The following is a 13,561-nucleotide window of genomic DNA, read 5'->3' as shown; positions in this document are numbered from 1 at the left end:
TCTTTAAGTGCATAAAACAAAGACATACAGTATCAACTTAAGGCTTTCCCAACCTGGGTCCTAGAGTAACACTGTCCTGCACATTTTAGTGCTCTCTCTGCTCCCAGAACACCTGATTTAACTAATCAACTAATTAACAGCCTTTTATGAATATAGGTGGATGTTGGAGGTGCAGGAGAAATACTAAAATCTAACTTAAAACAGTCAGGAAACCACTGTACTAGGTATTAAATAATGGCTTCTACAGCCTGTAGTGCTTTGCAGTAAACATCCATTTAGGATTTAGCTGTTAAAATGTGCTGTATGGATTAAAAAAAAAAAAAAAGTCTGTGGACACCTGATTATCCTGCTCATACTATACCATTCTATTCGTTATTATAATTCGCTCAATCTATTTCCACTAGATTTTGCAGTATGGCCATGGAAATTTGTTTTCATTCAGCTACTGTACAAGAGCATTAGTGAGATCAGGATCTGATGTTGAGATTTCAAGGAGGCTTCAGTTCTAGGGTTTTCGGTGGGTTGAGTTCAGCCAGGTTCAACTGGTGTTCTAATTCAACCTTGACACACCATGTCGTCATGGGACTTGCTTTGAGGACAGTTACAGTACATAGTTGTGCTGGAACAGGTTTGAGCCTGTTACTTCTAGTAAAAGGAAACTGCAATGCTACAGTAAACTGAGGCATTCTGTACAAACTGTAGGCTTCCAACTTTGTTGCAATATTTTAGGGAAACCACATAATGGTTTGATGGTCAGCTTTTCGCCAGAAAGTCACAAGGCAGCAATGTTTCAAATCCATTTCTTAATCCTTATTGTTGCATAATAAATTCTTAAGACTTCATATTTCTGTATAACTCAATCGATGTCACTTTCAATTAATATGAACAAACAAACCCCATTTTAAGTATCATTCAAACCAGCAGTGTAGAAGTTATCTCAATTCTTTAATTCTCATGACACACCCTGTGTTCTGCTGCATAGCCCTTATCTTACATTTTCCCTCTGTGTACACTTGATATGTCACACTACAGACATTCAGTGAACATATATTCCCATGTATCTGAAGGCAATGTTCTCTGGGATTGTTTCAGTTGGTCAGGTCTGAGTTCAGCAACGTTATATGGCAATAAAATAAAGTCAGCTGATGACCTGAAGGTACTGAAAGGAGTTTTTCTTCCGTGATGGCATGATCATATTCCAGGATGACACTGTCAAGGTTCAAAAGGCTCAAATTATGAAAGAGTGCATCTGGAAGTATGGGGAATTATCTTCACACATGACCAACTCAGAGTCTCGACTTTAACCCTATTGAAAATGTTTGGGAGGTTTTTACTGAGTGGTCTTGATTTTCCTATGATCAATACAAGATTTCGTCCAGAAATTAATGTAACTCTAGATGATGATAAATGTTATAACACTGCATTAGTTTGTTGAAACAATGCCACTGTTAGTGCGTGGTTTAATCAAATCTCAAGGTGGTTCAACAAAATATATAATGTGTGCAATCTTTAAAAAATTTTTTTTTGGCTTGGCAGGGTAGATTTGAAACCCTCTTACTTTGTATTATACTGAATCTAAGCCAAATTTGTTCTCGGATAAATTCATTTCAGGCGAAGATACAACTTGGTAATTAGTTTTAAAGTAAAACAAAGTAATAATATAAAGCAGAATAACTTAAATCGTTTAAAATGTATGATTCATCTAATAAAAGATTAGAACAGAAATGTATAAAATGGTCAATACTGCAAAATATACCAATGTGCCACTGATAACTAAAAAAAGAAAAATCATCATGTATGTCTCTCTGATGCCCTTTTAGCTTCACAATAAAAAAAAGACTGGCTATTAGCTGATTAAATGGCTCTCTGTACCGAATGCATAATAAGGACAGCCATAAAGGCAGAAGTGCTCCAGACATTCGGCTTAAAATGAACAGGACTTTGTTTAAGGGTAACATATCAATATAATGCCATTACAGGGTAAAATGATTAGGTCAGCAAAATGGAGACTGAGTCAAATCCTTTTAAAATTACAGTTTTAACATCTGGCATAACAGAAATTTACCAGAAATCATGCGGAATTTCTAATACTATAGTAACTACAAGATCTAGGATTGAGCAGCTCTCTCTGCAGCTGGATTCTCAACTTCCTGTCCGACAGACGCCAGATGGTCAGACTGGGCAGTATTACCTCATCCTCTGTCACAATGAACACTGGTGCTCCACAGGGGTGTGTACTGAGCCCTCTACTGTACTCACTCTACACATACGACTGCACGGCCACTAGCAGCTCCAACATCGTTGTGAAGTTTGCGGACGACACAACAGTGGTGGGTCTTATCACCAACGGTGATGAGACGGCATACAGGGAGGAGGTCAGTGCCCTGACAAATCGGTGCCAGGGGAATCATCTCTCCCTCAATGTCGGAAAGACCAAAGAGTTGATAGTGGACTTCCGGAGGTGTAGAGGTGCACATTCCCCCATCATCATCAACGGCGCTGCTGTGGAGAGAGTGAGCAGCTTCCGTTTCCTGGGTGTTCCCATAGCAGAGGATCTCACATGGTCAGTTCATACTGACAAAACAGTGAAGAAGGCGCAGCAGCGACTCTTCTTTCTCAGGAGACTGAAGAGATTTGGCATGAGCCCCCGCATACTCAGGACCTTCTACCGCTGTGCCATCGAGAGCATCCTCACTGGATCCATCACGACCTGGTACGGCAACAGCACCACCTACAACCGCAAAGCTCTGCAGAGAGTGGTGCGGTGTTCCGAAAGGATAATTGGAGGTGAGCTTCCCTCCCTCCAGGACATCTACAGGAAGCGGTGCCTGAGGAAAGCGAGGAAGATCATCAAAGACTCCAGTCACCCCAGTAACCACCTATTTAAACTGCTCCCGTCAGGCAGGAGGTATGGAAGCATCCGGTCCCGAACCAGCAGGCTGAGGGACAGCTTCTATCATCAGGCCATCAGACTGCTGAACACTGACCAATAGGTCTTCATAGACACTACACTGTCACTTTCACACTGTCACTTTATAGTCACTAAGCCACTTTATGCACTCCATAATGCACATTCTTTATACATTTATACACAAGTAGACACACTTTCACAACCGTGTGTGTATGTGTATATACATGTATGTGTATATGTAGATATATGTATACTGTATATATATATATATATATATAGAGAGAGAGAGAGAGGTGTATATATGTGTGTATATCCTGTATGTGTATATATGTACACTTGTACTCACTCTTTTTTTTTCATTTATATTATTTTTTATTTTTAAATAATACTTGCACAATATTTATACCACTGTATTATTCATATGTATATTTATTCTTATAATTGTACACCACTATTGCTTGTGTAGCTTGCACATAAGAATTTCACTCAAATGTACTGTACCAGTGTACCAGTAACGTGATGTGACAATAAAAGTGACTTGACTTGATACTAGTTGCTGAGAAGGTTTTGTTTTTAAGGTTTTTTTATTTTCTACAAAAGCAGTTCTGACAATTTGCACAATGTCCACACGAGAAAAAAAATAGAAGTGTGAAATCACTGATAAGTGAAGTTTCATTTCTGTCCGAAATTGTTCACTTTTTTTTGTTGTTGTTTTTGGAAAGAGTCTCCATTGACAGCCAAACATAAATAGATAAACCAATCACATACAAGCCCAGAGCTTCATAACAAATATAAAAAAAAGGGGGGGGAAGGGGCATGATGTCAGTGTCTTTGACCCTGACGTGGCTGTAGGTACCAGATTACTTCAGAAGTATTTCAGAAATATTTCTGTGGGATTTTCACACAGATCTGTCTCTAGTAATTACACAAAATGGCCTTGAAAAAGTGAGTGGGAGTTATTTGAACAAAAAATGTTGTTAAAGTATCGTATAAGTAATGTATAATGCACATATGTAAACCACCTGTAATGACGTAAACATCATTACGGGTGGATTAGGGGTGTAACAGCATGCATATTTAAATTCATACAAGATGTTTGATCGGTTTGCGTCATTATCCGAATAATAAGTCTAGCTTTAACTAACCATAACTAATTTAATTTAATTTATTTGTATGGCGCTTTTAACAACTGACATTGTCGCAAAGCAGCTTTCCACAATCAAAAGAATAAAAAATTCAAAAGATTGTGCCTGATGAGCAAGCCGAGGACAACGGCAACAGCGGCAAGAAAAAACTCCCTGAGATGGCAATAGGAAGAAACCTTGAGAGGAACCAGACTCAGCATCCTCATTTGGGTGAAAACAGATAGCAGGGATTCATCTGGAACAGACTATGTGAGACTGGAAGTTCAGTATAACAAGAGATGTGTTCAAGTTAATATGGATTCCAGTTCGTTATTGGAGGTTATTGGTTCATTATTTAACTAAACCATGATTGTTTCTTACCGTAACGCCCCTCATGTGTACGTTCATTCCTTTATTTTCAGTTAGAAAGAACGTTATTCTGGTCAGGAACGCGGTGAATTAAGGAACATCCTTGGTGCTCATCCTTACTGCTCATTTCAGGCTGTACAACAAGAGACACAGTACATTATATTTGCTTTTTTACTCATCATGTCTTCCCCATTTTTTACAGATTTCCACATGAACAGCTGCTTCCTGTTAAAGTGTCTAACACACATCAAAGCTGAACTTCTTGATACAGGAAACATTTAATATTATCTAGACTCAGCACACTGTTGATGTGTGAAAGACAGAGTTTAAGGAGGCAGACAATTGGGCGCGATCGATAACAACACTAAAGCTGAGAACAGTAAAATTCTACAAATCATCTTTGATGGTAATCGATACCGCTAAATACTGCTGATTACATTCTTGGCTACAAAGCTCAGATTTTGAGGTTGGAATTTCACTGTTTGAGCAATATGTACAATTTTAGACTATAGAAAATAAAAGTTCAGGACATCCTACAATATATGATGTAGATTCGGGAAATACATTCTTTACCTAATGTCGGTTTGGGGTTGTGTAAAATTAAAAGTTAAAATTAAAGCATTGATTATTTTTAATTTTTTATTTATATATTTTTTTATCGTAGGTATAATTAAGAAAAACAGCTATACCCTATGTGGTAACGAATACAAAGTCATTTGCAACTATTGTTGGTGACAATTTTATGAAAAAAAAAAAGTTTGCATTTACATGATATTCCTGATTTTTCTATTTGAAATACATATGATCAGCCATGCACATTATTATTTGTTTAGTTTTGGGATTTCCTTTGGCCAAATGTCAAGACTTCAGGGTTATCCCCTTAAAAGCCTGTCGCCGTGATGATGGCATCCAGAGTGTGTGTGGCGACGGAACGCAAAGCGAACGTGGGCGCGGAGAGATCGATGAGGAGGAAGAGCTGGTGCTGAGGCGTCTGCACAGCGTAGCATTTACATTCATTATTCACGAGGTAGCAGTGCACGGGAAAGTGTGTGAACCCTGCGCAAAACTCTTCGTGCAGCAGCTCTGGAGCTGGACCCCCTGAGCACGGGGGTTCCTCAGAGGTAAAATAGTGCGTCACCGCAAACATGTAAAAGTGACGCAGAAGCTCCCAGCAACGAGTTATTGACAGAGGAGGCGTGGCTTTTGAGCAGGCGTAGCCGAGAGACGATACCGATCTACGTGACTCGCGGTTGATCAGGAGAAGACCTAGGACGTCCTGCCGCAGTTTGACGGAAGGAGACAGAGCTGAGCGTGCAGCTTGGTCCAAGCAGGATCGCAGGTTCTCTACTATAGGAGACCAAAACCGTCTAACCTGCTCACTCTCAAGCTGATACAGAGATGGTCTGGGGCCACACAGGACACAAGCCGTGGCACTAGGGAGCAGCTGGAAGCACAGCAGCCTGAGCGCGACATTAGGGCTACCTTGAGGTAAAAAGACAGGATAGTCACATGAGGTCTTCCCAGGGGGCAAATTTGCGAGTGCAGAAAGAAGGACCAGCTCTTGAGGAGCGAGACGCCACCATTTCTCAGTTGCTACAGCAAGTTTACCACAAATGAGCAAACACCCGAACTCGCTCTCGGCAGCCTTGGTAAAGGATTCCAGCGTCTCCTGAAGGAGGTCGGGTTGAGGGAGCAGGATACAGTCAGTGCAGTGTGTCAGATCTCCCATGAGGCCCAGATCGCGATCACGATCGTCCATGCCACGCTCAAGCAGCATGTCAATTAACTGATAGCAAGACCGCAGTTCTCTCTTGAGCCGCTCGACATTCCGCGCGTTCGCCAGCTCGTCCAGGCCCAGCACGAGCACCATGCAGTTCCAGACGTTCTCCAGCAATCGGCGCAAGTGCAGCTCGCTGATGTTAGAGTTGCCGCTGACGCCGATGAGCATCAGGCTGTCGTGGAAAACTCTCCAGATAACACGCCCACCCCGTTCAGTCTCAGAGCATGACAGAGTTGCATCGTGACCTGTCCCAAACATGTGCACGCCGTTCAGGGAGCCAATGACGGAGAAGGGCAGCTGCTTAGTGGAGCCGCGGGAGAAGAGTGGGACACCGCTGGACGCTGTGAGACACAGGATTTGGACGCTCTGAGAGTGAAGCATGCTGAGTAGAGAGGGGACGCTGGACATTGCTCAAGGATAAAAGATGTCATCTCATGCCTTAAAAAAACAACAACAAAAAAGAAAAACAGAAACAGAACAACATGTTTAAGATGTTAAGCTGCTAAATCAGCGTATTGTAAAATAACAAGTATATTTATCTGAGCGGACAGCGCCACATACTTTCAGGGTAAATTTATTATTATTTATTTAAATATGGGTGTTATGTCTCAAGCCTAATGTTTACAGAATGCTGTTTTTCTGACTCTAGGCGCTTTGCTGTATTTTAACCTAATTATGCTTTAACATTACTAAAAATAATCGAATTTCGTCTTTTTCAATTATTTTTTTTTCCAGATTTTTCTGATTTTCTCCCCTCATTTAGTTGTGGCCAATTCCCACCCATCATTTAAAAATCCAAATGGCACAGTACAACCACATTAACCAAAACTACTTCCTCTGAACCAACCGTGTCTTTTCGAACTGCTTGCTCGCGGACCCAAAGGAGCGGCGTAACACAATCAAGGAATAGCTCACAGTGTTCACAGATGCCACCATGATCGGGTAGGATCGTGACTGAGGTGAGAGCATTGGAGTGCTACTCTGTATCGCTGCACTGACTCAAAAATCTATTTTTTTTAATTAATTTGTAATTAACACTTTTGTACTGTATTTGAGATGTATTTGACAATTCTAACAAAATCTGGATTTTTTTTATATCGAATTAGGATATTTATGAAATTGTGATACTTACAGAATCGCAATACAAATCGAATCGACACTTGGGAATCGTGATATCATCATATCATGTGATCCCTGGTGATTTCCGTCCTTGGATTCTACTGACTATTTACATTTTTCTGACTTAACATTAAAACCTTTTCTGATTTTTACGATTTTTCCCACTTATTCTTAACCTTGCTGTTTTTTTTTATTAAAGAAAATAAATACATAAAAATAATACATAAGTGAAATAAAGTAAGCTAGATTACCTTTCACACAGGAATTCAATAACTTTCTCAGGGGCTTTCTTTCTTTTAAATTCTTAAAGTAAAAAATACACAGTACTTTAGCACTCTCATGAAAATTATGTTTTTATTATTTTATTTTAATGACATACATTATCAGTACTAAAATTAGCCTTAATGCTAAATTGATAAGCTTCCATTATTTTTTTTAGCTTAATGAACATTTCTTGTCCACACTGAGACTGTTTAACTAAACTGCTTACATTTTAGTCAGACAATCCCAATTAGCACAATGCTAACAACAACAACAATAAACAACGTCAGACTCCTACCTGTTTTATTTTCACGACTCACCGCGTCGCCACAGCAACCGCAAGTGTTCCACGCATTTTGCCTACTTACTCGTAGAAAGCCCGCCTCCTAAGCTTAGCGATTGGCTATTACGACCCGCGCCGAGCGACACGATTGGTGGACTTCATCATCAACGTTGAATTGGGAAGGAAAACGGTGCAACATGATAAAAGCTCCGTGTCGAAATGGTTCCTCGGTTCCGCACTGAGAGACTTGCATGTTATCAATTAATATACAGTACTACTGTACAGTCTTTCTAAAACTTGTAATAATAATAAGAATATTACTGCTGCTGCTATTATAGCCACACGTCCCTATTTCACCCATATATATATATATATATATATATATATATATATATATATATATATACCTCTCAGTTTCCAATTACACTTTTTCACATTCTGTGTAATCTATATATTTTTATATATTTATATTTTAATTAAATTTTTACTTTATTTAAGGCAGCATGGTAACAGAGTGGTTGGGATTAAATTTCTGCTTGAGGTCAGTGTGCATGTTTGCAAGTTAAAAAAAAATCTGCATACTAAACACTTTAATAAGTTATGCACTTTATGTCCCAGTCTCCATTAATCATCTGATTTTAAATTTAATACACATAAAATTGATTATATTTGGTGGCACAGACCTGCAGATTAGGTCTTTGGGAGAAATTGGCATTCCCAAATTAGGTGTGTGTGTTAGTGTGTGTGCCCTCTAATGGATTGGCACCCTGTCCCGGGTGTTCCTGGGATAGGCTCCAGGCCTACTTAACCCTGACTACAGGATAAAATGATATAGATGATGGATCATATTTTCATGCATCTGATATATCCCTGTATTTGGAAAAGTGATACACTTTTAAAAAGTCTGTCACAAAAATTTCTTGGTTGAACTGAAATTATTCCCCATAGATACTGTAGATAGATAGATAGATAGATAGATAGATAGATAGATAGATGGATAGAGTAGATACTTTAATGATCCCAAAAGAAATTCCAAGAGAAAGAAATTCCAGAGTTGCTCAGAGCTGCCCAAGTTGCCTTTCTGCCCAGAGGAGCATGAGATGTATGAAAGCGAAAGTAAACTCATATGATTGAATTTTTTAAAAATATTTTGTAGGGGGAAAATATCTTTATTTATTTAATTTTTTTATTTAATTGCTTCAAATCTTCATTTAGTTTTATTTCAACCTTCAGAGAGTCCCATGTGCTATTCGACAAGAATGATCAGCAGGCAGTGGATTACAAAGTGATTATTTATTGACATTCTTGAACAGTGCTATGCTTTTTTTGTCTCATTTTTTTTTACAGAGCTCGACTTGACAAACAAGCCCAGAGCTTGAATACAGAATACAAAACTGGCTGAGACGCAGACCTGATGAACACACAGTGCAAAACAGAGAGGTGCAGGACAGCGTTGTGTGAGCCGCAAAACAGAGAGGTGCAGGACAGCATTTTGTGTGTGTGTGTGTTTATGGGGACGATGCAGGAGCCAGAACGTTCTCACACCTTCCACAGCTGAAATGGTTTGAGCAGAGGTGCAGTAAGGCAGTTTGATCAATCCGTCCGAGATGAATTCATCCCGTCCGGGGTGTACACCCGAGACTTTGGAAAAAAAATTAAACAGAAGCCCTGGACAACTGACAGGAAATTGCGTTCTTGTTAGAACTAAACTGTGCATAGCATGATGCATTTATACAACCAAAGTAGTTTAAGCAAAAAGATTTTTTCTTTTTTCTTTCTTTTTTTAAAAAAAAAGCCTTTCAATCCTTAATACATACATTGCATTTCAAAATCAATATCTATATACGTTACACATACTGTATAGTTAATAATATACACATTAGATTTACAGTACAGCCAATTATACAACTTTTCAAGTGACACATTAAATACAAACGCACTGGTGTATCCAGGATTGAGCATAATAGAAATAATAATAATAATAAATAAAAAAAAAAACCAGTGCTGCAGCATTTTTCATGTGTATGTCTTCTACTACTACTTTGTAATAGAGTCTGAATACTTCAATTTATACAAATACAAAGCCCAAAAATCCAATATCTGTACAATTGAATGCATGGATTTTCAAGTCATCAGTATCATTTATATAGATGTATATATTTCAATTTACATACAATTTACTTATATGAAGCATGGCTTTACAGCATATAGGCTCCTCCATGTGAAACCTAGAAACGTGCTCAGAAACGTGGAAATATGATGAGAAAAAAAAAAAAAGAAAAGAAAAAAAAAGCATAATCACCATAACCTTTACACAAGCAAGCCAGAAGCACCGGACAATCCCAAGACCTGCACCAATTACATTTCTAGAAATAAGAAATACAATCTCAAAGCAATGTGTGTGTTACATGTGTTACAGTAATTAATCATACAAGTCATTACACAGCATCACATCGAATAATTCAATATGTATGGAATGAATTGTTTCACTGAAAAGCAGGATTTACAAATCTCTTTCTGGGTAGTGTACAAAAGAATATTAAATATGAAACATTATAAATAAATCAATAATAAAAAAAAATCTTAAGCTTATTTATAGACTTTCCAATACAACAAGCTGCTTGAGCCATATTTCCTTTGTGTGTGTAAAAAATACTTCAGCGTTTTTCAAACCTAACTTCCATCTACTGCATCTGTAGAGAGCGTATGCGTGTACGTTTGGTGTGTGTGTGTGTGATTTGCCCCAATTTCATGGAATTTTTCACAATTGTCACTTGTAATAGAAGTCTAAAAAAAACAAAAACCCAAACCAAAGCTTACAGTTACCATGACAACCCGAACCATGCAGTTGATAAAGTTTAGACTAACACAAGTTTCCATTTTAATCATGTCTCTGCAGCCTAAATGCTTTCTTCTCTGGCTAATGATGTCACTTCCTGTGTTGCTTCTAATATTTTAATATTCTAATATTAGTGCCCATCTTTGTAACCAAGCCCTGATGAAAGGCGTTGCCTTGACTGAAGCTGATACGAGTGAGATTGTGGTGTTTGTGCCAGCAGCCGGTCCCCCCGAAGTGTGTGTGTGTGTGTGTGTGTGTGTGTGTGTGTGTGTATGTATGTATGTGTGTGCATCCCGACTAAACGCTGCAGCCTTGTCGGATTCCTAGTGCCGCAGCAGAGCCCGAGACCCTGAGAGTAAGGCGGAAGGCTAAAGCCTTTTGTGTCGTATTGCATACACAGCTTTGCATGTTGCACACGGTGTTGCCTAAAGACGGTACGTCGTGCGCACGGGTGAGTGATGTATGCAACGGTGTCTTCGGTTTACAAGCAAGATATGTATATCTATATGTATATGTGTATATACATACTATTTGTATTGTTTACTATTCTTGTGTAGACGGGCCATGCACGGCCGCGGCGTCACTCGAGGCCGAAAGTGCTGGTCTCCTCTACAGCAACGAGGAGCTTCTCGTGCAGCATCGTGTAGGACGGGTACGGAGGAAGATCAAGGCGGTTAAAGCAGGTGTGAGCCCTGAAACAAACCACACGTGATCACTATCGTGATAAGTTTAACACACAAGCTCGGAAAACACCCTTTATAAGATCATGTGGACTAAAACGTCAGCTCCACAGGAGGATTCGAAACGTACCTGGGCAGAGAGGTGATCTTTCCCCATTTCTCGATGCAGAACCGACGCAGACCGTTGCTTCCACGCAGAGCCGTGAAACCCTCGTACGGCACGCTGGACGTTCCCGTGACAAACTGCAGCAGCCGTAACCTCTGCTCGTTGTTAAAGCGCTCCACGGCTCCCCAGAACCACCGGATCACGATGTGCCCGTCATGGTAGCCTGAGGAACAAAACAAACATGAAATCATTATTAATCACAGCTATTATCATAAACAGATGATGATGATGATTAAAAGTGAGGTGTGTATTCTAACCGCCTCTGTATTCTGTATTGGTCCTCCAGTCGTTGAGGTCGATCTCGGCCGTCCCGGCGATCACCAGCTCCAGCTCTCTAGCGTCAAACACAGACACCAGCCGGGAATCCACCACCTGCACAAACAAGTACACAATCAAAAATGAAATAGAAGCTGATCATGTGCATTTGGGTACTTCATATGCAAAAGTATGACTTAGTTTGCTTTTTAAAATTAAAGGTCCTATATTTTACTATTTTCTTTAGTAAGTTAACACAGGTCTTAGACATTTCCAAAAATGTGTGTGTCTTATGTCTCAGTTTATGTGATTTTTAATACAGCAAGCTTCACTCCTGATCTGAATGTACTGTCTCAGTGTTTATGCAAATGAGCTACTGCTGAGCCACTCCCCTCCAGAAAACAGCAGAGCTGAGTCTTCTTTGTCTTTTGGCTGTTTCCTTTCAGGGGTCGCCACAGCGAATCATTTGCCTCCATCTAACCCTATCCTCTGCATCCTCTTCTTTCACACCAACTAACTTCATGTCCTCTCTCACTGCACCCATAAATCTCCTCTTTGGTCCTCCTCTAGACCTCCTGCCTGGCAGTTCCAACCTCAGCATCCTTCTACCGATATATTCACCATCTCTCCTCTGAACATGTCCAAACCACCTCAATTTGGCCTCTCTGACTTTATCTCCAAAACATCTAACGTGGGTTGTCCCTCTGATAAACTCATTCTTGATCCTATCAATCCTTGTCACTCCCAAAGAAAACCTCAACATCTTCAGCTCTGCTACCTCCAACTCAACTCAATTCCGTCTTGCTGCGGCTAACCTTCATTCCTCTGCTTTCCAGAGCATACCTCCACCTCTCCAAATTTTCCTCCACCTGTTCCCTGCTCTCGCTACAGAGCACAATGTCATCTGCAAACATCATAGTCCATGGGGACTCCTGTCTTACCTTATCTGTCATCCTGTCCATCACCAGGGCAAACAAAAAGGGGCTTAGAGCCGATCCTAGATGCAGACCCACCTCCACCTTGAACACTTCTGTCACACCTACAGCACATCTTACCACTGTCTTACAGCTCTCATACATGTCCTGCACCACTCTAACATACTTCTCTGCCACTCCAGACCTTCTCATACAATACCACAGCTCCTCTCTTGGCACCCTGTCATACGCTTTCTCTAAATCTAAAAAGACACAATGCAACTCCCTGTTACCTTCTCTGTACTTCTCCACCAGCATCCTCAGAGCAAATACTGCATCTGATGTACTCTTTCTAGGCATAAAACCATATTGCTGCTCACAAATGCTCACCTCTGCCCTTAACCTAGCTTCCACTACTCTTTCCCACAGCTTCATTGTCTGGCTCATTAGCTTTATACCTCTATAATTGCCACAGCTTTGCACATCTCCAGCTAAGCTGAGTAACAAGCTGAAAGAGGGTTACTGTCTTCTATGAGGTCACATTAGGGGGTAAGTGCAACTAGCTTGTCCAATGAAAAATGGAAAAAGGACAAAAAACAATCAGAGATGACAGATCCTGGTGCATTTCTGTACTTCATATGCAAAAGGTTTTTTTTTGTTTGTTAAAGGCTCTATATTATACTATTTCTTTTACAAGTTAACAAGCTGAAAGAGGGGTACCATCCTCCATGAGGTCACATTTGGGGGAAAGTGCAACTGGCTTGTCCAATAAAAAAATTAAAAAAGGACATCAAACGTACTCTAGGTAGTCTACTAGCCATTCAGTCCACTAGAACAAAAATAAAGTGCCGCCATGTGTC

The 13,561-nt window shown here is 40.0% G+C and overlaps 2 protein-coding genes across 2 annotated transcripts in view; both read right to left on the bottom strand.

Annotated features, from left to right (window-relative positions):
* Positions 1-3,481: 3,481 nt before the first annotated feature.
* fuz (fuzzy planar cell polarity protein) lies at positions 3,482-7,927 on the bottom strand. The gene is made up of 2 exons (XM_053486224.1): positions 7,863-7,927; positions 3,482-6,622 (listed from the first exon to the last, which is right to left on the bottom strand). The coding sequence occupies exon 2, from the start codon at positions 6,590-6,592 to the stop codon at positions 5,285-5,287; it is 1,308 nt and encodes a 435-aa protein (XP_053342199.1). The 5' UTR covers positions 6,593-6,622; positions 7,863-7,927; the 3' UTR covers positions 3,482-5,284.
* A 1,230-nt stretch (positions 7,928-9,157) lies between these two features.
* hecw1b (HECT, C2 and WW domain containing E3 ubiquitin protein ligase 1b) overlaps positions 9,158-13,561 on the bottom strand; it is a 48,396-nt gene continuing 43,992 nt past the window's right edge. Inside the window, exons 26-28 of the mRNA XM_053487027.1 lie at positions 11,790-11,904; positions 11,497-11,695; positions 9,158-11,378 (exon numbers count right to left, since the gene is read on the bottom strand). Coding sequence (XP_053343002.1) covers positions 11,267-11,378; positions 11,497-11,695; positions 11,790-11,904 — 426 coding nt within the window. The 3' untranslated portion in view covers positions 9,158-11,266. The remainder of the gene's footprint in view (positions 11,379-11,496; positions 11,696-11,789; positions 11,905-13,561) is intronic.

This window comes from Clarias gariepinus, chromosome 25 (genome assembly GCF_024256425.1).
Source record: "Clarias gariepinus isolate MV-2021 ecotype Netherlands chromosome 25, CGAR_prim_01v2, whole genome shotgun sequence".
Lineage (NCBI taxonomy): Eukaryota > Metazoa > Chordata > Actinopteri > Siluriformes > Clariidae > Clarias > Clarias gariepinus.
Note: the sequence above shows the minus strand (reverse complement) of the source record. Positions and strands in the feature narration are given on the sequence as shown.